Source organism: Gracilinanus agilis, chromosome 1, assembly GCF_016433145.1.
Source record: "Gracilinanus agilis isolate LMUSP501 chromosome 1, AgileGrace, whole genome shotgun sequence".
NCBI lineage: Eukaryota > Metazoa > Chordata > Mammalia > Didelphimorphia > Didelphidae > Gracilinanus > Gracilinanus agilis.
The window spans coordinates 716,881,886-716,908,048 of record NC_058130.1 but is presented as its reverse complement, the minus strand read 5'-3'; the positions used below and the strand labels follow the sequence as shown (position 1 = coordinate 716,908,048).

At 44.8% G+C, this 26,163-nt stretch overlaps 2 protein-coding genes across 2 annotated transcripts; one reads left to right on the top strand and one right to left on the bottom strand.

The window, feature by feature from the left end:
* The first annotated feature begins 722 nt into the window (after positions 1-722).
* SHD (Src homology 2 domain containing transforming protein D) lies at positions 723-13,562 on the top strand. The gene is made up of 6 exons (XM_044658501.1): positions 723-1,035; positions 2,150-2,293; positions 10,881-11,048; positions 11,921-12,086; positions 12,624-12,743; positions 13,376-13,562. Exons 1-6 carry the CDS (start codon positions 723-725, stop codon positions 13,560-13,562), a joined length of 1,098 nt encoding a protein of 365 aa, XP_044514436.1.
* Positions 13,563-17,167: 3,605 nt separating this feature from the next.
* Positions 17,168-25,912, bottom strand: TMIGD2 (transmembrane and immunoglobulin domain containing 2). The gene is made up of 5 exons (XM_044685294.1): positions 25,867-25,912; positions 21,831-22,184; positions 18,199-18,243; positions 17,680-17,775; positions 17,168-17,418 (listed from the first exon to the last, which is right to left on the bottom strand). The coding sequence occupies exons 1-5, from the start codon at positions 25,910-25,912 to the stop codon at positions 17,168-17,170; spliced, it is 792 nt and encodes a 263-aa protein (XP_044541229.1).
* Between the last annotated feature and the right edge of the window lie 251 nt (positions 25,913-26,163).

The following is a 26,163-nucleotide window of genomic DNA, read 5'->3' as shown; positions in this document are numbered from 1 at the left end:
AACCGAGGAGAGCAGAGGAGCGGAGCTGGCGACAATGCTGAGCGCCTGGGACAAGCTCCCCGCAGCCCAAGTTTGCGCTCCCGCTGCCACCACCGCCGCCACTGCCCACCTCCTGGCTTCCACTAGGTCAGGGTTTTGGGGAGAGGACATTAGCTTCCCTCCCCAGTAGCTGTCCAGTCCCTCGGGACCTGGGACTCCCAGAGAAGATCAGAGCCTTGAACGCCGAGGCGGATGATCTAGGTCCATACTCTCACACCTGGAGGTGGTCGGCTGTAACCAAGGAAATTCCTCGGCTTTTGCCCCAGAGACATCAGGGGAAGATTAATCTGGGGTTTTAGAGCCTGTGGGGGGCCCTGCCGGGATGGGGCTCTGCCCTCTCTGAATCTGGCGCTGGTCACCTGACCTTCCACCTCCGCAGAAGCCTGGAAGCTTTGTCCAGAGGACCCCCACCCCCCACCCCCGTCGGTCCAGGCTAGAATGGGATCAGTAGCTCCTGTCTGCCTCTTTCTAAGCCCTGAACCTGCCTTCCCTTCCCCGAATTCTGAATTTCTTCCTCAGTTTCCGCAATTGGTTCCAGGAGAGTGTTGATGAGCCCCCAGAGAGTGAGGGCAAGGGTAGAACCTGAGACTATCCCTAAGTAATCCATCCTGGTCCCCTTTATCTGCCTGACTCTCCCTTCTGATTCTAGGCTCTCTGCCGGGGAGTGATTAGAGCCAGGATACATGGCCAAGTGGCTGAGGGATTACCTGAGCTTTGGTGGACGGAGGCCGCCCCCACAACCCCCCAAACCCGATTATACAGAGAGTGATATCTTCCGGGCTTATCGGGTCCAGAAGAGTCTGGACTTTGAGGACCCTTATGAGGATGGAGATGGGCAGGAGGAGCCAGAGTCAACCTGCCCCAGTTGCCCGAGCAAGCCTTCCTGTCCTGGGGACCCCTCATACAGTTCCCCCAAACACCGGCTCATCAAGGTGGAGTCAGGCGACCTGAACCGAAGTAAGATGTTGCTGGGGACCCCTGGGGAGGACAAGGTAAGTACCCTGGGTTTGAGGGGAATAGAAGATCGGAGGGGAAGAGTTAGTCCGGAGGCAGGAGTTTGAAGGTGGAATGGCCACAGCCTAGACCCATGGACTGTGTGATCTCAGCAAAGTCACTGTCTCTGTGTTCTGCCCAAGGTCACGGGGTGTTGGGCCGAAAAAACTGGCCAGAAAATATGAGTAACCATAATTCACATTCCTGTAGCCAAAGCCCTTTCCAAGAAACAACCCTGTGGGTTAGGTGGCATAAAGAATATTAAACCCATTTTACAGGTGAACGAACAGAAACCTTGTCTGCTATTCTACAACTTTTAAGGGCATGAACTGAAATTTGAACCCAGTTCTCCTAACTTTAACTCCAGCATTAAAAAATATGACAAAAATTTAAAAAACCCTAAATTGTTCCACTTGGAATGGAAAAAGAAACTAAAGGCCAGGAAGGCAGGTACTGGTCCCTGAGCTACCTGATGGCACCTCCAGGATCTGGGGAGGGCTACCTAGGAGTAGTGAGTGAAGAGGAGGAAGCCAAAGGAGGACCAGTGTAAGATCTGGCAGGGGCAGGAAAGGCTGTCCTGTAGCTGGCAGAGCCTGAGTGGGGATAAAGGGGCAAATGGGAGCTGAACAGGATGTTAGGTGTTTTGGATGGGGATTAAATAGAGAAGATGGCCAGGGCTGGATGCACAGAATGAGAGAGAGAGGCTGGGGCTACTGGGTAGAAGGGAAAAGACGGAAGAATCCATCTGAGCGAAGAGGACAAATGAGCTTTGAAAGAGGACCCCAGAACTAGAAGGGCAATAGACTGCAGAATGTCACAATTTGGACCTGAGAATCCGGAATATTTGAGCTGGAAAGCACCTTAGAACAGAGAATGTCAGAAATGGAAGGGCCATAAAACAGAATGACAGGATGGGAAAAGACTTTAAAACAAAGACTGTCCAAGTGGAAAGGGACCTTAAATGGAGGCCACAACGCTCGAAGGACCAACAGGAGACATCAGTGTCAAAAGGGCCATTAGAGGTCATCAAGGCAGAAGGGCTGAGAGTGGATGGGGGAGTATTTTGGGGAGGTGTCATAGTATCACCCTGAATCCCTCGTCCTTCCCTAGAAAGCAGATGACAGTGAGTATTCAGATCCCTTTGATGCCCAGCCTGAAGCCCAGTTGGGTGCCCCAGAACAGCTACCTCCTGACAACAGCTACATGGAGCCATATGACGCCCAATGTGTAGTAACAGGTGAGTGTCCTTGCCGGAGAGTGGGTGGGAGCTGCCTGCTTCTGACTGACCTGGAAATAAAGGCACAGGTCCAGTCCTTGAAGGCCCCTTCCCAGGTACTCCATTTGTCTTTGAAGCCATTCCTGTTCTACCTGGGCCAGGAAAAGAAGTGCAGCACCTAGCACTCAGCCCTGACTCATACACTTGGCCTTCTATTCTCTCTACCTGTTTGTTCTCCTTTCACAATCTTATCCACTCCTTGCCTTACTCTGTGTGAGTGACTCCCAAATCTCCATGTACAAATCAGCCAGTTCTGCCTCCTGAGCTCCAGATCCCTATTTCCCAGAACCCCAGAATCTCAGTGAGAAGGCAGCTCAGAGATTTTCAAATCGAACACGTACCTGAACAAAGAAACCTCGTTTCACTCTACCTGAAAGGTCTTTGCTAGAAGACCTCCACTGCCTCCTGGGGCTGCCTATTCTGTTTTGGAATAACTCTAAAGCTAGAAAGCTTTTCCTCCAATCGAGGTTGATTCGATTTTTTGGAAACATCTATCACTGCTCCTAATTCTGTCTTCTGGGCAAATAGAACAAACCCAATACCTGAAGCTATTTATCCTATCTCCAAACCCCAGAGAATCCCTCTAACGATCATTATACAAGGCAACTACATGGCAAAGTCAATTAAACATCCGCCTTTGAGTCAGGAAGATTTGAGTTTAAATCCTGACTGGGTGTCTAGCTATGAGACCCTAGGCAAGTCACTTATCTCTCAATTTCCTCCCCTAGAATAGTCCCTACCTCATGGGGCAACAGTAAGGATCAAATGACCTAACATATGTAAAACAATTTGCAAACCCAGTTGTTGTTCAATCCTTTGGGTTTTTTTTTTTCAATCTTTTCCAACTCTTCGTGACCTCATTTGGGGTTTTCTTGGCAGAGATATTGGAGTTGTTTACCAATTCCTTCTCCAGCTCATTTTTACAGATGAGGAAACTGAGGGAAACAGGACTTGCCCAGGGTCACACAATAAGTAAGCTATTTGAGGTTTTCTTAGCAAAGATACTAGAGTAGTTTACCATTTCTTTGTCTAGCTTATTTTACAGATGAGGAAACTGAGGCTAACAAGGTGAAGTGATTTGTCCAGGGTCCTATAGCTAGTAAGAGTCTGAGGCTCAATTTGAACTCAGGAAGAAGAGTCCTCCTGACTCTAGCCCTGGTACTCTATCCACTGTGCTAACTATCTGCCCTGAAGCACTATATAAATATACATTACTATCATTAGGAAATCCTTCAACATCCTTCCTCCCAAATTGTTTCAGATAATCAATGTTCTTCCTTAAATATGGTACAAAAAACTAAATGGAGTCATCCAGAGGAGGGCAGAACACAATGGGCCTGCTACTTCCCTAGTTCTGGATATTTTGCCTCTCTTAAAGTAGCCTAAGACTATATCGTGTGTTTTTTGGATATCCCTATCATAGTGATACACACTGAGCACTTGCGGTCCTCTGAAGCTCTCAGATCTTTTTCAGATGAACTACTTTTTACTCGGCCTCCTCTATCTCATATCATGAAATTGATTATTTGATCCAAAGTGCAAGATTTAATATTTATCTTTATTAAATCTTACCTTATTTTGACAGAACCCAACACTGGAGCTTTTTGGATCCTGTTTGAATCTGTCATCCATGTTAGCTATTTTTTCTCAATGTAATGCCATCTTCAAATATGATAAAAAGTATGATATCTTTATGTGTTAAACAGTACTTAGGACCAAGCCCAGATCTCCAAGATGCAGTCCTAGAGACTTCTTTTTATGACGTCAAATTATTCATGACTGCTCTCTTGTTCTGGCTGTCCATTTGACCACTTCTCAAATCCATGTATGTAACTATCCTGTTGTCATAGCACAGTACCTAGAACAAGCAAGCAGTTAATAAATTCGTGTGGACTTGACTTGTCTTTCCCACATTTTCCATTTTATCCACAAAACATAGCAAAAGAAACTTTGTTAAAAAGCTTTTCGAATCAAATTGTTGGATGCTTTGCCAAAATCTAGGTAATCTCTATCAGTGGCATTCCCCTCATCTGCCAGTCTAAAAACATCAAAAAAAGGAACGATTAGTCTGGAGAACCTATTCTTTTTTATTGTTGTTGTTATAAAGATATTTTTATTTTACCAATTACATGTAATAAATTTCCACATAAGTTTTCCAAAGTTATATGATCCAGATTGTCTCCCTTCCTTTTCTCCTCCCATAACTAGCAAGCAATTTGATCTGGGTTATATATTTATTATCATGCAAAACACATCTCCATATTGTTCATTTTCATAAGAGAATAATCATATAAAACCAAAACCCAAATAAATTAAAGTGAAAATTTGTTTGCTTTGATCTGCATTCCAACTAAAAAGGAGAATTGTTCTTTTTGAAGCCATTCTTTGTGATCACTGCTTCTACTTCTAAATGTCTTTAACTATCCCTTTAATTAATATACAATCAATAATTTTAAGAATTGAAGTCAAACTCACCGACCTATGGTCTACAGTCTACAGACTGTTCTTATCCTTCTTTTGGGAATCAGCACAGTATTTGCCTTTCTTCCAAATCTGCTATGTCTCTTCTATTCTCCACAAGCTTTCAAAGATTTCATTCAGTTCTTTCATTAAATCAGAATACAGTTCATCTGGGTCTCATGGTGAGACTTCTTCAATGATGGCTAGTTGTGCTCTCTCTCTCTCTCTCTCTCTCTCTCTCTCTCTCTCTCTCTCTCTCTCTCCCTCTCCTTCTCTCCTATTTTTTATTATTCAAAGATATTTTATTTTCCCAATTACATGTAGTAACAATTTTCAACCTACTTATTTTCCTCCCCCTTCCCTCCCCCCTTTCAGAGATGGTAAGAAACTTGATCTGAATTATACATATATTATCATACAAAACAAACTCACATATTAGTCATTGTTGTAAGTGAATATTCATATGAAAACAAAACCAAAATAAAACTGTAAATAAACTAATGTGAAAGATAGTATGCTTTGATCTGCATTCTGACTCCAACAGTTCTTTCTCTGAAGATGGATAGTGTTCTTTGTCATAAGTCCCTCAGAGTTGTCCTGGATCATTGTGTTGATTAGTAGCAAAATCTATCACACTTGATCACTCTGCAATATTGCTGTTCTCCTGGTTCTGCTTATTTCATTCTGCATCAGTTCATATAGATTTAGATAGATAGGTAGATAGATAGATAGATAGATAGATAGATAGATAGATAGATAGATAGATAGATAGATAGATAGATAGATAGATAGATATAGTTGTATTCTTTGCTTTTCCTACCAGCCTTCATTCATTCTGAGCTCAGCCTTCTGACACTATTCTTATAAGACCAGGCCACATTTTTGCATTTGGCAAGTATTAACAGTACTTGTTTGCTTTCATCTTTTCTGCATCTTTTTAAAAATCTAAGTTGGCCAGTGAGTTCCCTATGCATTCCCATTGGTCTCTTTAGACAATTCTCCCCTTTCTTCTTCATTGGAATTGTTTCTTATTTTATGTCTTCAGAATTACATTCTTGGGCACTTTTCTACCCTTCTTGGACTCACTTCTCTGGTAGAATTTAGTCCCTGGGATTCTATGTCTCCTTTTTCTAAACATTTTGTCTTGCTGAATGTCCTACTAGTAATTCATTTTTTAAAAATTTAATTAGTTTTTATTTTTAAATATTTCCCATGTTTACATCATTCATTTTATTTCCCTCCCCTTTTCCTTCCCCCCTCCCAGAGCCTACAAGCAATTCCACTGGATTGTACAAATGTTATCACTTGATACCTATTTCCATATTATTCATTTTTGCTATAGAGTGATCTTTTAAAGCCAAACCCCCAAATCACATACCCATATGTACAAATGATAAGTGATAAGTCATATGTTTTTCTTTTGCGTTTCCACTCCCACAGTTCTTTCTCTCAATGGGAATAGCATTCTTTCTCATAAGTCCTTCAGGAGTATCCTGGATTATTGCACTACTACTACTTACTAGTAATTCATACTCAACTTTGTCCGAAACAGAACTCATCATTATTCTCCCCATGCCCCCCTTCCCTCAAGAAAAAACCTTTCTCTCCTACCAACCTTCCTATTTCTATTGAATTCTATTCTATTCTATTCCTATTATTGGCCACCCATTATTTCAAAATCAAAATCTCAAGGTCATCCTTTAGCTTCTACACTGTTAGTTGCCAAATCTAGACCTGCATCTCTTAAATTCTATCCCCTTTCCCTGCTTACAAAACTACCACCCTCATCCAGACTCATATTACCTCTCACCTGGACTAATGCAATTGCCTCCCATCTCCCTGCCTCATCAATCCCTTCTCCAACATGTTCAATATATAGCTGCCAAAGTGATACTCATAAGACGTAGGCTATGTCATCTTTCCCACTTGAAAATTTTCCATGGCTCCCTACTATTTCTAGAATAAAGCATAGATTAATTCCTTAGCCTGGCATTTAAGCATTAGTTTTACAATCTGGACTCAGTCTCCCTTTCCAGCCCTATTACTCTCCTCCTTGTACATTCCAGGCAAGCTGTTACTCTCCATTACCTGATTCTTGTCCTATCTTCACCTTCTTCTTGGAATTCACTCAGGCCCCCCTCTAGGAGATAGGGACATACTCCCTCTCTTGAATGTGGAAATCTTTCTTATTCTTCCACCATTATCATGAAGCTTTATTTTTACCCCTAAGTTAAAAGTATTCCTGCCTTTTTCCAATATGCCATATGTTCCTGTTCTTACCCCTAAGCTGAAGGTGATTCTGTTTCCCTCTAATATATCTGGAGCCCTTTGCTTGTAGTATTTTCATTTTGACCCAGTTGATCTGGATTTTGGTTATGAGATTCTTAGGAACTTTTATTTGGGGGGTTTCTTTCAGGAGGTAATTGGTAAATTCTTCCTAGTTTCATTTTGCCTTCTTGTTCTAATATATCTGGGCAGTTTTCTTTTATGATTTCTTGAAATATATTAACCAGGCTTACTTTTTGGTCAAGGCTTTCAGTTAGTCCAGTGATTTTTTTTAAACCCTTATCTTCTGTCTTTGAATCAATACTGTGTATTGGTTCCAAGGCAGAAGAGTGGTAAGGAGTAGGCAATGGCGATTAAGTGACTTGCCCAGGGTCATACAGCTAGGAAGTGTCTGAGGCTTGATTTGAACCCAGGACCTCCCATTTAGAGGCTTGGCTCTCAATCCACTAAGCCACCTAGTTGCCCCCTAGTCCAATGATTATTAGCTGCTCACTCCTTGATCTGTTTTCTAGGATAGTTGTTTTTGATAGAAGAATAATGACATTTTTGTTTTTTTCAAACTTTCAATTTTGCTTTTAATATTACTTAGCTTATAAAACATTTAACTTCTGTTTGATCCATTCTTATTTTCAAGGGCTGTGTTACTTGGGTAAAGTTTTATACTTCTTGTGTTCAACTGCTAATTTTCCTTCCTAGTCTCTTCTCCAAAGCAAGCTCTCATTTCTTTCCTGATCTTTCCTTTCTTGATCTCATTTATCATTTAATTTTTAACTTCTTTTTAAATTTGTATTTCATTTCTTCTAGGAATAATAATTGATCTTTTGGTCAGGTTTCATTTTTCTTTGAGACTTTGTTGATATTTTGAAAATATTCTCTTCTTCTGGATTTGTGTCTTGGGTATCCCTGACATTAGGAATATCTCTTTATCTTTGCTGGTTCATTTTTCCAGGCTTACTTCCTATCATAACACTTTGTGTTAAGACAAAACTCTGTGCACTTCTGGCAGAACCGTTGTGGCCTTGCATTATCCTGGTCTGTCTTATCTGGAGTCCTGCTGCTACATCCTTCGGGTACTGGGTGCTGTGTTCTTCAGGGAGGAAAGGAGATGCTTGAGTCAGGAAGTTGTAGACTTTGAGTGGGATCATATCATGGTCATGATCTGATTGTTGCCCTCCTGAGCATTCTAAGTTCCAGACTTTGGGTTGAGTCTAGGCCCCAAACTGTAAACTTGTCCCTGGGTAGCACTCCAGTAGAAGGTAGTTAGCCCCAGCTCCTATCTCCTAGCTAAAAAGTTCAGCAGAGAGAATCATTCTGCTGCTATCTAGAGTTAAGTTCCCAATTTGCTCTCAGATAGTTGGCCTGCTAATCTTGTTTGAAGCCTCGGGGGATGAATGCTACATTGGGCCTTTCTGGGAGACCCTATGCCCCTGGTCCAAGGATATCTTCAACCTGCTGAATCCAAAAACTGTCCCGTGCCACTCGTCCAGTTCTGTTAAAATGTAAAGATTAAATTTTAATTATTTGGCTGAAATATATGAAGATTATAAATAATAGTGGTAGTTGCTGATTCAAAGTATTATTGCTTAAAGTGGAAATGACTTTAATAGCTTGTATTTACAAAAGAGGTAAAAAGAATGAAAATAGAGAAATACAAAAGGGTAGAGAAGACATTAGCCTATCTAACTAAATATTGCTCTGGTGCTCAACTCAGCCAGGACTTGTTGACCTTCAACAGGATTTAAACTCTCTCCAGAAGACAGGAAGGGAAAGCCAGCTATCCACTCACCCAAATTCCCTCCAAGAGGCAGGTCAAGACAATGACAGAAGGTGATTCTTGAGTCCAACTTTCTTCCTTGAGCCAACTTTCTTCTTGAAGCTGACTTCCCTTTTGAAGTCCAACTTCTTCTTGAAACTGACTTCCTTCTTGGAGTTGACTTCTTCCTCCAGCCCCAGAAATTCAGGACCGTTTATAGTGGGTTCTTGTCTCTTCCCCTTTTCACAGGGGTCAGTCATAGCTTCCAAATTGTCTAGCACTTCCCAGGGGGCAGTGTTTGTGGGAACCAGTTCCCACCTTCTGGAAGGGCAAATACTCATCGAAAGGGTTCACAGATTACTGGCTAGTTGAGTTTCTGAGGGTGTGAATTCTCTAAGTGGTTTCTGAGCTCCTCCACCTAGTTCAAGCTTTTGTTGATTCAATCAAAAGGTAGACAAAGGAGAGTTAATCCTGCCTTCACAATCTAGTGAAGTACTAAGTAGGGGTACTTAAGTTATTGTTAACCAACTTAGCTCCAACTAGACAAAGAGAATAAGGGATTCCCTTTCACAAGTGTAAATTCAAAGAGAACAAAGAATTCCCTTTTACAATCCCCCCTATGGTTCTTTGGGAGACTAGTCTCCCCAATGAATCATTTTACATAATCAGAAACTACAATACTTAGAGATAAGAGGGAAATGAAAGAGAGAGAGAGCAAAACAATGTTTGATAGGCGCATTGACAATAAGCAAATTAGAGGGCAGTCCCCTTTGACATAAGAGTTTACATTCAGAATAAATGTGTTCAACCCCCTACAGTTCAATCAGTTATGCTCCATGGTTCATTCTGGGTCTTCTGATGCTGTGGAGTTTTCTTCAGGCATCTTCATGGTGCCTTCTTCAAACAGTTCCTTTTCTAGATTCAAAGAGTTATTGAGCGCCTTTTCCTGAAATGGTCTTTTCTCAAAAGATTTAGTTTTTATGACAATTATACAAAATCTAGGGTCGAGACTAGGATCACAATTCACTCTGGGAGACCCTGCCTTGCTGCCTGAACCCCAGAGGCCCCAAGATTCTGACCTTCCTGAGTGACCCCATGCTGCTGGTGTGGGCCTGGGATGAGTTCATGATTTGACCTCTTGTTGGCCTGAGGCTGAACTGTGAAATCTGCTCTGGGTGACTTTATTTATTTTTATTTTTTTTAAACCCTTACCTTCCATCTTAGAATCAATACTGGGTATTGGTTCTAAGGCTAAAGAGTGGTCAGGACTAGGCAATGGGGGTTAAGTGACTTGCCCAGGGTCACACAGCTGGGAAGTATCTGAGGCCAGATTGAAAGCTAGGATCTCGCATCTCTAGGCCTGACTCTCCATCCACAAAACCACCCAGATGCTTTAGAAAACGACCTGTTCAGAGAGCCCTGGGGGCTATGTCTGCAATCCAGGCCCACAGCTCTACCACAGTTCTTGACCAAGTCATTTGCCTATGGGCCCAATTTGTGATCTCAGACTAAAAAGATGATCTATTCTAGTTGTTCCTTAGATTCCCTAATCACTTCTAGGTCTGGTGGTCTTTTTGAGTCTTTGTTGGAAAAGTTGAGGGAGTAGGGGGGGTTGTCTTGCTTCCTTCTACTCTGCCATCTTGACTAGTCTCCTCCTAAAGCCCTTTGCCTCGAACTGTCACTCCCTCCATATCTATCCCTACTAGTAGACTATAAAATCCTTGAGGGCAGAGACTCTTATTTTTCATCTTTGTGTCCTTAGATTCATGAAGTATAAAGGGGCAGAGATAGGGACTGGACCGACCTGTGATTTCATGGGAAATTCCAAGGCAGAAAAATTCTCTTTATCAATTTATCATGGCACCTTTTCTGCAGGTCTTAGACGGTTGCTTAAAGCACTGAGAAATTAGATGATTTATTCAGGGTCCTATATATGTTAGAGGTGAGATTTGAACTCAAGTCTCCTAGACTTCATAGCTAGTTCTCTATCTACTGGGCCACACTGCCTGTCAAGTCTCTAGTAGGTGCTTGATAAATGCCTGTTGGACTAAACCAAATGTAATTGCCTACCAGACCTGCAGCTTTATGATACACCCTATGAGGAAGAGGTGGCGGGGGACAGCCCTGAGGCTGAGGAGAGACCTCGGCAGAGCCGCCTGCCCCGAGATGATGAGCGGCCTGCTGAAGAATATGACCAACCCTGGGAGTGGAAGAAGGACCACATCTCCAGGGCTTTTGCAGGTATTGGCCCCTGGCTCCCCTGATCCCTCACCTTGCTAGGTCTCTGACCAACCCTGGTCTCATTGGGTCTCTCACTTCTGAATTCTTCTCCTGGTCTTCCTTCCTCCCACTCCCAACATATACACTCTGCCAATTCCATTGCTTGTCTACTGCTAGAGATGTGTGTGAACCCTTTTCTCCACTCTGTTAATTCCCATATATGCTGACTCTGCCCTATTCTCTCTTTTTTCCCTTTTTTATAACCCTTTTTTTTCTGTCTTAATATCAATTTAAGACAGAAGAGCACAGGGAGCAGCTGGGTAGCTCAGTGGATTGAGAGCCAGGCCTAGAGATGGGAGGTCCTAGATTCAAGTCTGGCCTCAGACACTTCCCAGCTGTGTGACCCTGGGCAAGTCACTTAACCCCTATTGCCTAGCCCTTATCACTCTTCTGCCTTGGAGCCAATACAGGAAGGTAAGGGTTTAAAAAATAAAAGTAAAAAATAAAAGACAGAAGAGCAGCAAGTGTTAGGTGATGGGGGTTAAGTGACTTGTCCAGGGTCACACAGCTAAGAGATGTTTGAGGCCAGATTTGAACCCAGACTCCAGGCCTACCACTCTATCCACTATACTGCCTAGCTGCCCCTCTGCCCCATTCTTCATTCTGATATCTGTCCAGTTTGAATCTGTGATTGGTCACTCATTATACTAGTTTCACATTTAATATATGGAAATGCTATTCCTTGTAATCCCTGAGAGCATCCCCGAATCCCCCCCTCCACAGTCCCCCCAGGCTCCCCTCTCTGACTCTATCAGCCAGTCCCTGTTTGTTGCATTCAGAAAGACCAGCTGGTTATGTAAAAGCATTCTTTGGCTTCTCTCTGCCCAATCCAGTGCAGTTTGAGACTCCTGAGTGGGAGCGAGCCCCAGGCCTGGCTAAGGAGCTCCGGAGGCCCCCGGCTAAGACCTCAGGCTGGGTGGGGAAGGGGCCCGACCCAGAGGAGCATATCCCCCAGCCCGCTGAGCGTGTGGACCCAGCCCTGCCCCTGGAGAAGCAGCCGTGAGTGATGAGACCTAGACAGGGCAAGGTGGGGAAGGGGTGTAGAAGCCAAGACTCAGGTCAGAGGAAATCCTTCCTGATTTCCTCCCCAGCAGCGTTTGCTTTGGTGCTCCCTCGCTACTCTAAGGCAGGGGTCGGCAACCTTTTTGGCCGTGAGAGCCATAAACGCCACATTTTTTAAAATGTAATTTTGTGAGAGCCGTGCAGGGCTCACAGTGCCGCTCCTGTAACAGCGCCTGAAAAAAAAAATGGACTTTATGGCTCCTGCAGAAAGAGCCAGATCTGGCCCTCAAAAGAGCCAGATATGGCTCGAGAACCATACATTGCTGACCCCTGCTCTAAGGGCTCCTAGAGAGCAAGCCCAGCTCCCTTGGTTTAGTGCTGGCACAAGTAGGGGAAGAGACCTGCCCACGGCCACATGCCAAAGGAGAGACAGAGCTGGGATAAGGACTTGAGTCTCCAAACACAAATGTGGGTGAGGAGTGGCAGAGTCTGGCCATCTCCCTTCATTCAATGGTTTTTTCCGTCCCCCATCAGGTGGTTCCATGGCTCCCTGAGCCGGGCTGAGGCTGAGAACCTCCTGGCCCTCTGCAGAGAAGGCAGCTACCTTGTCAGGCAGAGCGAGACCAGTCATCCAGACTTCTCTCTGTCCCTCAGGTGAGCCCCGGCCACATCTGAGAGCAACCTCAAGGGGCCAGAATCCAGGGTGGGAGAGGGCACAATTCCCTCCTGGGAACTGGTGGGGGGAGGCTTTGGACGGAAACGAAGCCAATCGGCTTGCACGAATCACCACAGCCGGAGAGTCTGTCCCTAGGGGCCACAGGCTGATCAGGCATCACTCTGGGGCTTGGCTCGGAGACCCGGTCTATCACTGGGTTCCTATTTTGAGCCTTTGCAGCCGTTGGATGCTTCAGGACAGGACAGGATGCTTCCATGGCAGGAGAGAGAAAAATGACGATATCTACTATACTTTTCTAGAACAGCATCTTCTGCTTGGTGTATTTCCCTCGAGAATGAAGATAGCAGTAGGTGCTTTGAGATCCAGGCCAGGGAGGCTATCTGGGCCTTTTCTTTTGTATGTTGTTGCCAAAGGAGAGAAAGACAGGAGTCACGAGGCTGGATTAGGGCCCTGGCTCTGTCTTTGATTCACTGGATGATTGCATGCAATGCCTAACTGATGCTACCTACGTCCCTTCCCGCCTCTCTGGGCCTTTCCAAAGCTTGGACTTTCTTGTTGTTCTTGGTTTTGGGACCTTCCCCTGACTCCAGGTCCTCCTCTTCATTCCCAGGAGCAGCCAGGGCTACATGCATATGAAATTCACTCGGACAAAGGAGAACAAGTTTGTGCTGGGTCAGCACAGTGGGGTCTTCTCCAGTGTGCCCGAGGTTGTCCATCACTACAGCCTCCGTCCGCTGCCTGTGCAAGGCACTGAACACCTGGCCCTGCTCCACCCCATCCCGGCACAGATCCCCTGACTGCCTTCTCACAGTGCTGGGGGGGTCCTTCCTGTGGTCTCGTGCCCAGCTGTCCCTCCTGGGCAGCCGCTGGGCTCTGGCCACGGTACTCCCATCTCGGGCAGAATCTCAGAGCGGGAAGAGACCTCGGATCATCGGGGCTGATCTCCCTCAACAACATCTCTGACTAGTGGCTAGCCATTCCTTGAAAAGCCTCTAGTGATGGAAACTGAAAAGCTCCTGAGGTGGCCCATTTTGGATGGCTTCTGTAGTTAGGAAATAGCCTTATATCAAGTTGAAATCTGACTCTTGGCAGTTTCTCTCCATCACTTCTGGTTCTGGCCTTGGAGACTCACAGAGAACTAGTCTCACCCCTATCTCAGAGGCCAGCCCTTGCTTGGAGGCATGACTCCCCACGTACAGCATCTCTACGTACCTTCGGTCGGTCCCCCATGTCAGATCTCAAGGCCCGCGTCTGTCCTGGCTGTCCTCCTCAGGACTAGCTCCAGTTTGTCTGTCCTTATAATGGGGTCCCCAAGCCTGAGGCCAACACTACTGATGAGTTCTGCCCAGGACGCACACCTCCCTAGCTCTGGACTTAGTACTGCTCAATCCAGCCAATGGTCAAGTCAGATCTCCTGGCTACAAGGCTACACTGTCCTGCTGACTCTTATTGGGATCCCCCAAGATTCAGGTTTAGGGGAGGCCCCATTTCGGTTCCTGGGCCAGTCCCCAGTGCCCCTGGCTAAAACAAAGGGACTCTAGCTCAGCCCTATGATTGCTCCCCATCTAAAACACAGACCTGGGCTCTGCCCTCGGACATGGAAGAGTCCCTTCTAGACTGGCCACAACCTACCTGGAGAAGTTACAAAGGGTGAGTGGAAAGTCAGGCATATGCTCCCTCCCCAGTCATTCCCTGTCCCAGGCCAGAGGAAGCAAATGGCGCACTTGGATGGCCTTGGCTCCCCAGCTCCCCTATGCCTGAGCTCTCAGACTCCAGGAGTTTTTCCAACTTTCATTCCCAATAAATAAGTTATATCTGACTCCTGCATACTGCCTTGGGGGAGGAGTGGAGAACAAGAACTTCTGCTGGGTGGGAGGAGGGTTGTCCCTCTCTACTGACTATGTGGGACCCTTTTCAATCATGGCTGTCCTGGGTTGCTAGGATAGGCAAGGGGTAAGAGGATAGCACAGATCTGTCTGGCCAAGTTGGGATAAGTATGGTTCAGCCCCTGCTACCTTAATAATCTCCCAACCATTATGGGGGAGGTTTCCCACAGTTCATTCCTGTTTGGAAGGCCCAAGTGTCTGCTGCAAGGATGTTGCTGACTGGGAGGGCAGAGACCTGGGTTACAGTCGCAATTCTGCCCTTGTCTTGCTATGTGCCTGGGCAAGTCCCTGCCCTGCCTTCTTCTTGCCCCAATCTCCTTGTTTGTAAAATAGAAATACTAAAGAGATCATTTTATTTTAAAAATAGGGAGTAAGCAAAGGGAAGTCCATGGAGATGTTTTCATCTAGTTCTCTCATTTTACAGATAGAGAAACTGAGATCAAGGAAAGAAAAGGGATTTTTCCAATGTCATACAGGGACTAGGGATCAAAAAACCATGACTAGAACTTGGGGTCCATAGGTTGGGGGTGGGGAGAAGGGAAGCCATCAAGACTCTGGGTGTAAAGACCTGGAGTTGGTGGAGGGTCCCTGGAACCTATTCACCTTCCCCAGGTTTTGGAATGCTCCTCCTTAGTCCCCTTCAGGTCCCCTGGGCTCTGCCAACCTTCATGTATGACTGTGTCTCTGAACAGCATCCAGAGGACATCTGTCTCCATGGAAACAGGAGGGGGAAGATTGCTCTCAGCTGGTGACACTTCAAGGTGATAGGCAGAGGCTAGAGGCAGAAGGGGCCCCATCCCATGGGAGTCTTCAGACCAAATTGTAGGCAGAAAGGAGGCAGGTAGAAGTGGGTTATTCTGGCCACCTGCCCATGCCCCTCAGCTCTTCTCTCTTCCTCCATCTGTGCTCCAAGGGAAGGGGTTAGGAGGCTAACAGTGTGTGTGTGTGTGTGTGTGTGTGTGTGTGTGTGTGTGTGTGTGTGTTCATGCTGCAAACATGGGATAGGAGCTCTGGGCTGCAGGCCAAGTCAAAAAAAATCCTTAGTATTCTGATCCTGGGATGCAGGCTGGGGATACCAGGCAGGCTTCAATCCAAGAGCTTCTCTTGATGGGGCCAAATGAAGCCCAATGTGTGTGTGTGGGGAGTGGAGTGGGCAGGTCAGTGCTTAAGTCTCTTGAGGATTGGGTCTCTGATCCCCCAGTGTCAGGAAGATCCTCAGAAAAGGTCACTTCTTTCTGCATCTCCCCAAATCCCAACCCACTCAGCTATTCCTAGGGATGGATTACTCCTTGAGGAATGTGGGAATAGTGACCCACCAGATGCTTCAGTCTTTCCTCTATCCCAATCTCAAGATCTCAGTTCCAAAGATCCCAGTCTTTCTCCAGTACAACCAAGATCCTAGACTTCCTTTTTTAAAAATCCTGCCTCCTTTCTTCAGTCTCTCTACCTCTTATTCCACTGTACCCCCTTGAATTTACCCTCAACCTCAAGTCTCCCCTCAATCTCAGCCATTCAGAATTTAGTTTCCTCCAAATCATAATTTTTTCCAGATTAATCTCATTAATACCAGCCCACAGATTCACCTCAGCCCTACTTTTACCCCTCATTTTAGTTTCCCCAGACAGCAGTTCCCAAGATCTAAGGCTCCCTTTCACATTCCAATATCCCCAAATTCCAGCTCCCAGTCTCCTCCATCCAAGTTGCTCAGATCCTAGTTTCCTCAGATCCAAGTCCACTTAATTCCAATTCCTCCAATTTCAGTTTCAGGCTCCACCCCTTCACTTTTTCTTCTCAGGTGCCCTGGTGCCTTACAATCTATACACTTCCCTGGCCTCATCAGATATGGTTTTCTTAATACTAGGCTCTATGGAGGTGAGGAAAGGGGCAATAAGCTCCAGTAATATCCTAGATAGTACCCTAGGACAGTGTTGGCAAACCTTTTAGAGACCAAGTACTCAAACTGCAAGGCTCACACATGTGAGCTACCCCCTTACCCCAGCCAAGGGAGGGAGGTAGTGCTCCCATTGGGCTGCTGGGCAGAGTGATGTGAAGAATGTCCTCTCGTAAGGTGTAGAGTGGGAGAAGAGCAACCTCCTCTGGCAGATAGGTTTGCCAACATGGCCCTAGGAGATGTTGGAGGGGGATTCTAAGAAGCCAGTTCTAAAGGCTCCAAATCATTTTGTTTATTTGTTTGTTATCATTTAATTTCATTTTTCAATTGACAAGCATTTATTTTCTCCCACTCCCAATTTAAAAGAAAAAGAAAAACAAACCCCTTGTAACAAATGTGTGTAGTCAAGCAAAACAAATATTCAAATTGTCCATCTCCAAAAATGCAGTTCTGGGTCATCTTTAGGCATCGGATCCTTTATGACTTGGTTGAAGAGCCAAACCCCCAGCTCTTGGAAAACCTTAGTCCTTACTTTCTTACTTTCAGGACATACACACACACACACACACACACACACACACGCACGCACGCACACGCACAGGCAATTGGGCTGGACAGGAAAATCCTAAATTAAGTGAGGGGTCGGAGGGAAATAAGCTGTTTTTTCTGGCCTAGAAGTAGCAGGCTGCAGGCTTTGGTGGACTGGGAGGGTTCCAGGGGCCTGGGCCAAACAGGGTGAGGGCTTGGGGAAACTAGTGGAATAGATGCTCTCCCCTCTCTCCCTCTCCACTGGGCATGCCAGAGTCTTGTTCTTTCCTGGGTTGGCCTCCTTAGTCTTCTGGTGGTAGTAGAGAACATTGCCATAAAAGTGATGCACTGAAGAGAAGAGAAAAATGGGAGAATGCCTTTGGGAAAGAGAATTAGGGGGCATCGTTCAATGGAGAGAGGGAGCTGTTGATCAGGTTTGCATGACTTCATATCTTCCCTCTTTTCTCCACCAGGGGCTGAGAATACAGTTTCCTTGAATCCTCATACTGAGAGGCAGCTATGGGGCCAGACCAGGACTCTAGAATGGGGGAGTCCTTGGAGGGGGGGGGAAGACCATAGGGGCTGCCCTGGTACCAGGGGACTACATACCAGACTCTCTGCTCCTCCTAAGGAATCGATAGATCTTTATTCCCAGCACAGCCCCAGACACCAGGACACTTGCCACCACTAACCACAAGAGGAGACCTAGAGAAGAGAAGGGCAGAAATGATGGGAGATTCTACAGAAAGGGGGGGGACAACAGGAGGGAACAGTGGGAAGAGCCATGGTTTGGGAATTAAGAGACCTGGGTTTAAACCCTCTACCCCTGCCTCTCACTCACTTAGGCAAATGCACCTTCTTCCTCCCCAAGTTCAATTTCCCCATCTGTAAAATGAACTGGGGTCCCTCTCATCCTAGCTCTAATATCCCATATTCCAAGTTTCTTCCCAGCCCTGGCATTCTGTGCTCCAAGGGCCCTTCCAGCTCTCACAGTTTCTGTTCTATGGTCTCCTCTGGGAATTTATAATGATGATGGCAACCAGGCTAATTAATATAGCTTATCTCAGAGGAAGAAGGGAGGGAAGGTCTGGAGAAAGGGAGACTTTGAGGTGGGGGATTATCCCTTACCTAGATAGCCATTGATCCAATCCGACTGGGAGAAATCTCCAGACCCTGAGGGAAAATTCAAAGGCTTTGGTTTTGTAGGTTTTGAGAAACATGAAGATGCCACTAAGGCAGTTGAAGAGATGAACAGAAAAAACATCAGTGGGAAAATGGAATTTGTATTCTGGGCACAGAAAAAAAAAGTTGAATGGCAGACTGAATTAAAGTAGAAATTAAAGCAGCTAAAACAGGAGAGAACTGGCCACTCAGGGTCTATTGCTGAGTTTCCCATGGTGCCTTTGTCCTCCCTTCTCTGAAGGGGTTCTGAGTTTTTAGCAGTTTTGTTTCTACTCTTCCCCATGCCTCTGGAGGGTGGTACCCGGCCCCCCTGTGTGGTCACTAAGGCCCCTGAGATTTCAGAGTCCCATAACCCTTTGAGGAAAGCACGGTGGCATGCATAATTTCCTAAGATGGTGATGGTGTTACTGGGTCCTCCACTACTGTCTCCACTCCCATACCCATACCTCGTAAGAAATATCATGCCCCCACAGATCCAAGTTGAGAGGTGATTTCTGTCTGTAGGGAGTCCTGGTATGCCCAGCCATCCAAAGCGTGTGTGGAGAGCTCAGGATTGAATCTCCAACCCCTACAATTTTTCCAGGAATGCTTCTCCAGGGAATGGGGGAAGGCACCCCTGACATATATTTCCCTTCCCCCCAGTGTAGCAAGGGAGCAATCTGGGAGGGGGTACAGCAGCTGTCAATGTTGGGTCCTTGCCCAGGGGCCAAGCCAGAGCCAACACTGCCTCCTATGTCTCTGCTAATTGGTAATTGGCCCCTCCTAGCAGAATGGAAACTGGTAATTGGTAATTGGCCCCTCCTGGCAGAATAAAAACAGGGTAGGATGTGGGTGGCACAGATTGGCACTATTCCAGCAGACCCAGCTTGAGAGAGCTGAGATATCTGTGGGCGGGTGTCATGGGCTGGCACATGGAAAATCTGGGGACATCACAGGGTGTCCTTTATGGCCAGGCCAGAGGCTATGAGAGCCATTAATGGGAGATGGGGTGGGGGTCATGTGGGAGGAGATGGCTGGGAAATCAGCCAAAATCAGCCAGAAGTCTAAGGATGAGAAAAGAGAAGGCAGATAAAATTTTTCCTTATTAGAAAGAATCTTGGACTAGAAGTCAAGATATTTGAGTTATTAGGCTTGGCCCTGTCACTAATCTCATGGGACCTTAAACAAATCACTTCCTATCTTTGGACCTCTGTTTCCTCATCTACCAAATAAGTGTGTTGTACTCAGCTTCTTTAAGGTCCCTTCCTATTCATTCACTATACCACAAACATTTATTAAGCTTCTGAACCAGATCCCATGCTAAGGACTGGAGACACGGAGAGAAGTAGAGCAAATACTCTGCCTGCAAGATCTGATCATTTAAAGTCAAAAATCCCCAATCATATACCCCTTGAACCACCAATATGATCGATCATATTCTTTCTTCTGTATTTCTGCTCCCACAGTTCTTTCTCTGGATGTGGATAGCGTTCTTTCTTGTAAATTCTTCTGGATTGTCCTGGATCCTTGCATTGCTACTAGTAAAGAAGTCTGTTACATTTGATTGTGCCATTATGTATCAGTCTCTGTGTACAATGTTCTCCTGTGAATTGATATTTTCTAAAATATTTGTAGCAATTCTCTTTGTGGGGGAAAAGAACTGGAAATTGAAGGGATGCCCATCAGTTGGGGAATGGCTAAACAAATGAAAACATATGATTATGATGGAGTACTACCGTGATGTAAGAAATGATGAAGAGATTAATTTTTTAAAAATATGGACTTGTGTATGTCCACATCTTGAGAAAGAACTGATAAATAGAAATAGGTGAAGGAGCTCTGCTGGTTCCTGACAGGGGCATTCCACGTGGTGAGTTTAAAGACTGAATCTTCCTGAACTTCTCTTAAGGAACTTCCCTTTTAATAGAGACTTTGTGACTGGAGCTTTTGCTTCATTCCCCTCTGGGGCCCCCTGGCATCCCCCCCTCCCCCAGCCCTCTGAGCCTCTGGCCCTCTGAGTTTCCAGCCTTGGGTTAATTAGATCTATCTGGATTAACTAGGGGATCAGAGCAAATTACCTACTGTGTTAGATTCTTATTTCCTTATTTCTTCTTCCTCTTCTCATTTGTAAGTAAATTTCCATAAAAGTCATTCTAACTTGAGGTTACTCTTTATTTGGGGATTGATAATTGTTCAATCCCCTGGTGGCCTAACCTTTTAATATATTCAACCCAAAAACCCAATCCCCTATTACACAGGTAAGACATAGTTTTATATATACATATATATCTTTTTGCTAATAATGTCTTCTCTGATGGGAGGAGGAAAGGGAATATTTTAATGTAACAAACTAATAAATTTTAATTTAAAAAAAAAGAGGGAAGAGACTAGAAGCAAGGGATATCAATTAGGAAATTATTAAGTAGTTTAGGTGAGCAGTGGTGTGAACTATGAGTGAAGAGATAAAAGACGCAGTGAAGACAGAAGCTGGGGTGTGCTGGTAAATGTTTAACAAATGGCTCTCCCTCTCCCTACCAAAAAGTACATGTGACACCCTTTCAATTTTAGTCAGAACTTCTAATATTTTCTCCATCATTTTTTATTTTTTAAACCCTTATCTTCTGTCTTAGCATCAATTCTAAGGCAGATAAGCAGAAAGTGGTGGGCAATTGGAGGGGGAGATTAAATGATTTGCCCAGGTTCACATAGCTAGGAAGTAGCTAAGGCCAGATTTGAACCCAAGCTCTCCTGACATCTCCTGTGCTCTCTAGCTGCCCTTCTCCATCACTTTTTAGAATCCAGACATAGAGGGAAAAAAAATAAATCAAGCACTGATCTACTTGCCAATATCTGAGGCCTAAGTGCTCACATTGAAAAAAAAACAAAAAACAGCTCTCTGGAGCCAGATCAAGCTGCCTCCAGCACACCTGTGGATTGAATCAACAAGATTTGGCAACAGAGAAGAAGGTCGATGGCATGCATAGGGCAGCTCAAAGTTGAGGTCTGGCAAGATGGAAGAGAGAGCAGTGAGGTGGTACAGAGGATAGAATGCCAATCTGACATCAGGAAAACCTGAGTTCAAATCTGACTAAGCTATGTGACCCTGGGCAAGCCACTTCATCCTGTTAGCCTCAGCTTCCTCATCTGTAAAATCAGCTAGAGAAGAAAATGGCAAACCACTCCAGCATCTTTGCCAAGAAAACCCCATATGAGGTCATGAAGAGCTGGACACATCTGAAAAATGACTAAACAACAACAAGGATGAAGTGGGGATAGAAAAAGATGGCATGGGACTCAAGGACAGAGGGCAGTGATCTTTGGCTAATGACAGAGTTGAGACTCTGAAGAGAGGAAAGGAAGGTCAGAGCAATGATGGATAGGGAGATAATGGTAAAAGGAAAGGACTAGAGGTGGTTCTGAAGACAACAAACAGTTGAGGAAAGAGTAAGGGAGAGATAGAAGGGCAGGAGAGGAATTTCAGAGTCTAGGAGGAACTAAGGTTAAGAGTGACAGGGACATCTAAGCCACGATTACCACTGGATTGCCAAGAAGACCCTGTATTCTTCCTCTCCCCTTCCCTCCTGCTTCCTCCCCCATACCTGAGACTTGGAGACGTATCCTAGTTTTATTCGTTCTCTCAAATAGTGGGATTTCCATTGTCATGTGGCACACATAACACCCACTGTCATTAGGAGTCACAGAATCCAGACTCAGGATGACAATATTTTCTGGGATCCAGAACAACAGTTCTCTAGACGCACATAGAATCTTGCTGGAGTCTTGCTTGATGGGTGTGGACTGGCACAAAACCTCATCATCCTTCTTCCACTCTACTCGGACTTGCTCCCACTCGGTCCAGTTGACTTTGCAGGCCATGTTCACCTTGCCACCCTCAGACGCCTTCAGGTTTTGATACTCCTCCTGCACCATACAATTAGTCCCTCCTGAGAGCACTGGATTGGGGAAGGAAAAAAAAGGCCAAGGCTGATGGTGGGGAGACTGGGCAGGGGGAAAAGTAGCAGCAGGTCAAGAGGTCAAGACTCAGGCCTTCCCTGACCACAGAATCTGAGTGACCCAAGGGACTTCAGAAACCTTGTGGGCTAACTCAAACTTAAACCCAAGCAAGAATCCCTTCTGTGGCATCCCTAGCAAAGCTCTCCTGGATGCAAATAGCACCAAGGTGGCACAGTGTTTTAGAAGGCTTTACTTGGCATTAGGAAGACCTGAGTTCAAATTCTGCCTCCAACACTCAGCTGGACAAGTCATTTAACCTCTCTCCAGCCTCAGTTTCCTCATCTGCAAATGGAGGGGCGGGGTGGCCTTAATGGCTTCTAAGGTTCCTTCTAGCTCTTAATCTATGAACCTATGATTACCTTATAGATCAATATAAATGACATTGCTATAGGCATTCAGATTGACAAAGGAGTTTTATATATTTTTAATATATTATATATATTTAATATATTTATATTGTGTTTATAATATTTTTATATTAAACAATATATAAATATGTATAAAACATCATTTATTTCTGAGGTAAAGACTATAGTAGATCTTCTTATTCCCATATTACAGATGAAATGGTTGATGGTCAGAGAGGCTAAGGGATTTTTCCATGGTCATACAACTAGTGGGAGAGTCATAGAATGAGCCCAGATCTCACCTAACTCCTAGACCATCAGTCTTATCACTATACCCTTCTGCCTTCATTATAGCAACACCTATGGCAGCCGGGTGGTACGGTGGACAGAGCGCCAGCCCTGAAGTCAGGAAGATCTGAGTTCTCAGGTACCTACAGGCTGTGTGACCCTGGACAAATTATTTAAGTTCTATCTGTCTCAGGTTTCCTCAACTACAAAATATATATAGCTATATATTATATATGTATCATAAATATGTAAAAACATGTAGCTCAGGGTGGTCGTGAGGATCTAATGAGTTAATATTTCCTTTGTAATTTTGTAAACTTTTAAGCATGATATAAACACCAGTTATTATTGTTATTATTTTGACCGTCTTATAGCATTGGAAAATGTGATTGTTCAAGTTTCCTTATAATGAACTCCAAACTGCCCCTCTGCAAGGTCTAACTCTTGCTCCTAGTTCTCCCATTTGGGGCCAAGTAAAATCAGTCTAATCCCTCCACGACGCGACAGCCCTTAAGATAATGGAAGTCATTTCTGGGTCTCCTACTCTCTAGGCTTACTGTCCATGCTTCTTTGAACAGATCTTCCTTTGGACTTGGCTTCAGATGCCTTCCCCATTCCAGTTAACTTTCCTTTGGATGCTCTCCATTATGTCAATGTCCTCCCTAAAATATCCTTCCCAGGACTGAACTCAGTGGTCCAGATGTGCTTTTCCTAGGGCAGGCAGAGGTTAGCAGGACCATGCCCTCCTTTTTTCTGTACACAATGCCTCTCTCAAAGCAGCCTAGGAACACCATTAATTTCTTGAAAGTATGTCATTACAAGATGTCGGAATTGGAAGGGACCTCCATGACCACCTCGTCTAACCCATATCTCTGGAAAGTAATAACATTTGAAGTGTTGCAAAGCTTTTCGCATATGTTAACTCATTTGATCTTCACAACAGCCCTGGGAGGTAGGTGCTAATCATTATCATCCATGTTTTACAGATAAGGAAATTGGTGCCATGACTTACCCAAAGTTACACCATTAGAAAAGAGTGTCTGAGGCAGGTATTGAACTCAAGTCCTGACTCCCAGTCCTATGCTCTATCCACTGTACTTACTATCCAGCTGCCTAAACATTACTGATGACAAATCATCCAAATTTTTCCTAGAGATTTTTTTTTTAACCCTTACCTTCTGTCTTGATATCAATATTGTGTATCGGTTCTGAGGCAGAAGAGTGGTAAGGGTAGGCAATGGGGGTTAAGTGACTTGCTTAGGGTCACACAGCTAGGAAGTGTCAGAGCCCTGATTTGAGCCCAGGACCTCTGGGTTCTCAATCCACTGAGCCACCTAGTGCCCCCCTTCCTAGAGATTTCTGATGAGGGAGAGCCTACCTTTTCCCAAGGTAGACCATTCTGCTGGTAGACAGCTCTTAAGTTTAGGAATTTTTTTCTTACATGGAGCCTGTATTTGCCCCTCTGTACCTTCCACTCACTATTTCCATATCTGTTCTCTGGGGAGAAGTTGTGTACACCCAATGCCTACACTTTCTTAACCCTACTGTCTCCTCAGCCCTTTGCAGTCTGTCTTCCACACCTCAAAACTGTCTTCAAAGGCCTCTGTTGATTCATATTGAGTCTATAGCTCACTAACCCACCAACCCCCTGAACGCCTCTTCATATGCATTGTTGCAAAGCCTCATGCCCCAGATCCTGTGCTGATTTTTAACATTTTTTACAACAATTTCCATCTAGATTTTCTGAAGTTTTAGGGTCCAAATTGTCGTTCTTTCCCCTTCCCAGAGATAGTAAGCAATTTGATCTGGGTTATACATGTGTTAGCATGCAAAACCTACCTCCATATTGATCATTGCTATAAGGTAAAACCCTCAAATAAAACCAAAACCTCAAAAGAAAATATAAATAAACTGAAATGAAAACAGATCCTGTACTTATGAGGTCAGTTTTGGAGCCCAGGTGGCCCCTTTCTCCTTTGACCTCCTGCAGCCCTTCCTGCACAATCATTCACTAGGAGTATACCTCCCTTAATTAACAACTTGCCTCCTGCCTCTACTGGGTGTTTTGTTGGAAAACAAAATTTATTGTTTTGTTTGATTTTTAACAACCTTTATCTTCCATCTTCAAATCAATCAATATTGATTCTAAGGCAGAAGAATGGTAAGGGCTAGGCAGTAGGGGTTGAGTAGCTTGCCCAGGCTCACATAGCTAGGAAGTGTCTGAAGTCCCATTTGAACCCAGGACCTTCAGTCTCTAGACCTGATTCTCAATCCACTGAGCCACATCACTGGCTCCATAGTTTGCTGTTTAATTCTTGTCTCATCAACCTGCCTGGAGACTCCTTGAGGGCAAGATCTAGGTCTCTTTCTTTTGTGTCCCTCATAGTTCTGGGGATAAAGATTATTCTTCTCATTTTCTATTTAGGGAAACTGAGTCCTATAATGGAAAAGCCTTGGCCAAACTTACATAGTGACTAAGAGGCAGAGCTAGAACCCATATCTCATGACTTCTGGTCATGGGCATGAATAGCATTTTCTTTGATCCCTAAAAGCTTTCCCAGCATTCTATATTCTAAGGTCCTTCTCAGATCTGACACTATGTTCAAAATTCCTTCAGCTCTGACACTCTGTTATAAAGTCCCGTCCAAGTTTTTCTTTCTTTTCTATTTTTGGCATTCTGTTTCTATGTTCTAAGAGTCCTTCCTTCCAGCATTAATGTTCTGTGTTCCATGGTTCAGTGACTTCTTCATCCCTAGGAAGAATCTGAAATCCTCACTGTCCCCATCAATTTAAAGAACGGAATATTAGCTAAGAACTTGGCACACTCCTCAGAGATAAACGTTAGTGGAAGAGCAAGAAAAAGGAAAGCTCCTTTAAGACCCTTTGAGAACCCTGATGGTCTGAGAGGACAAGAGCCTCAACTATCATAGGGCACTAGAGGGTCATGGTCTCATTTGATGATACAGGGTAGAGGCTGGGTACTTACCCCCAGGCAGCATCAGGAGGAAAAGGTCTAGAAGGGAATATTCCATCACTTCTTCCGGCTCAGGCTCCTTCCTACCTTCAGGAAGCTCCACTCTCCCTTTCTATCTGTAGAGGCTAGTGGGTTTCTCAGGGTAGCTCCACTCCTCCCCCTAACCCCCACTTCTCACACACCTCCTTCAACTCCAGTCAGCCTTTAGATATGGCCAATCTGAGCGTATGCTATTTCCTGCCACAATATCCGCCTCCCTCTCCTCCCCTTTCCCTCAACCCTTGAGAAACTGGGTAGGGAAAGACTCCA

What these genes read in the sequence shown, in the direction of transcription:
- SHD (XM_044658501.1), top strand. Translation starts at nt 723, where the DNA reads ATGGCCAAGTGGCTGAGGGATTACCTGAGCTTTGGTGGACGGAGGCCG. An exon ending in CATCTCCAGGGCTTTTGCAG is followed by an intron (nt 11,049 to 11,920) that starts GTATTGGCCCCT and finishes TGCCCAATCCAG; the next exon opens with TGCAGTTTGAGACTCCTGAG. An exon ending in GACTTCTCTCTGTCCCTCAG is followed by an intron (nt 12,744 to 13,375) that starts GTGAGCCCCGGC and finishes CTTCATTCCCAG; the next exon opens with GAGCAGCCAGGGCTACATGC.
- TMIGD2 (XM_044685294.1), bottom strand. Translation starts at nt 25,912, where the DNA reads ATGGAATATTCCCTTCTAGACCTTTTCCTCCTGATGCTGCCTGGGG. An exon ending in CCTCCTGATGCTGCCTGGGG is followed by an intron (nt 22,185 to 25,866) that starts GTAAGTACCCAG and finishes TCCCCAATCCAG; the next exon opens with TGCTCTCAGGAGGGACTAAT. An exon ending in GATACGTCTCCAAGTCTCAG is followed by an intron (nt 18,244 to 21,830) that starts GTATGGGGGAGG and finishes ATTTTCCCTCAG; the next exon opens with GGTCTGGAGATTTCTCCCAG.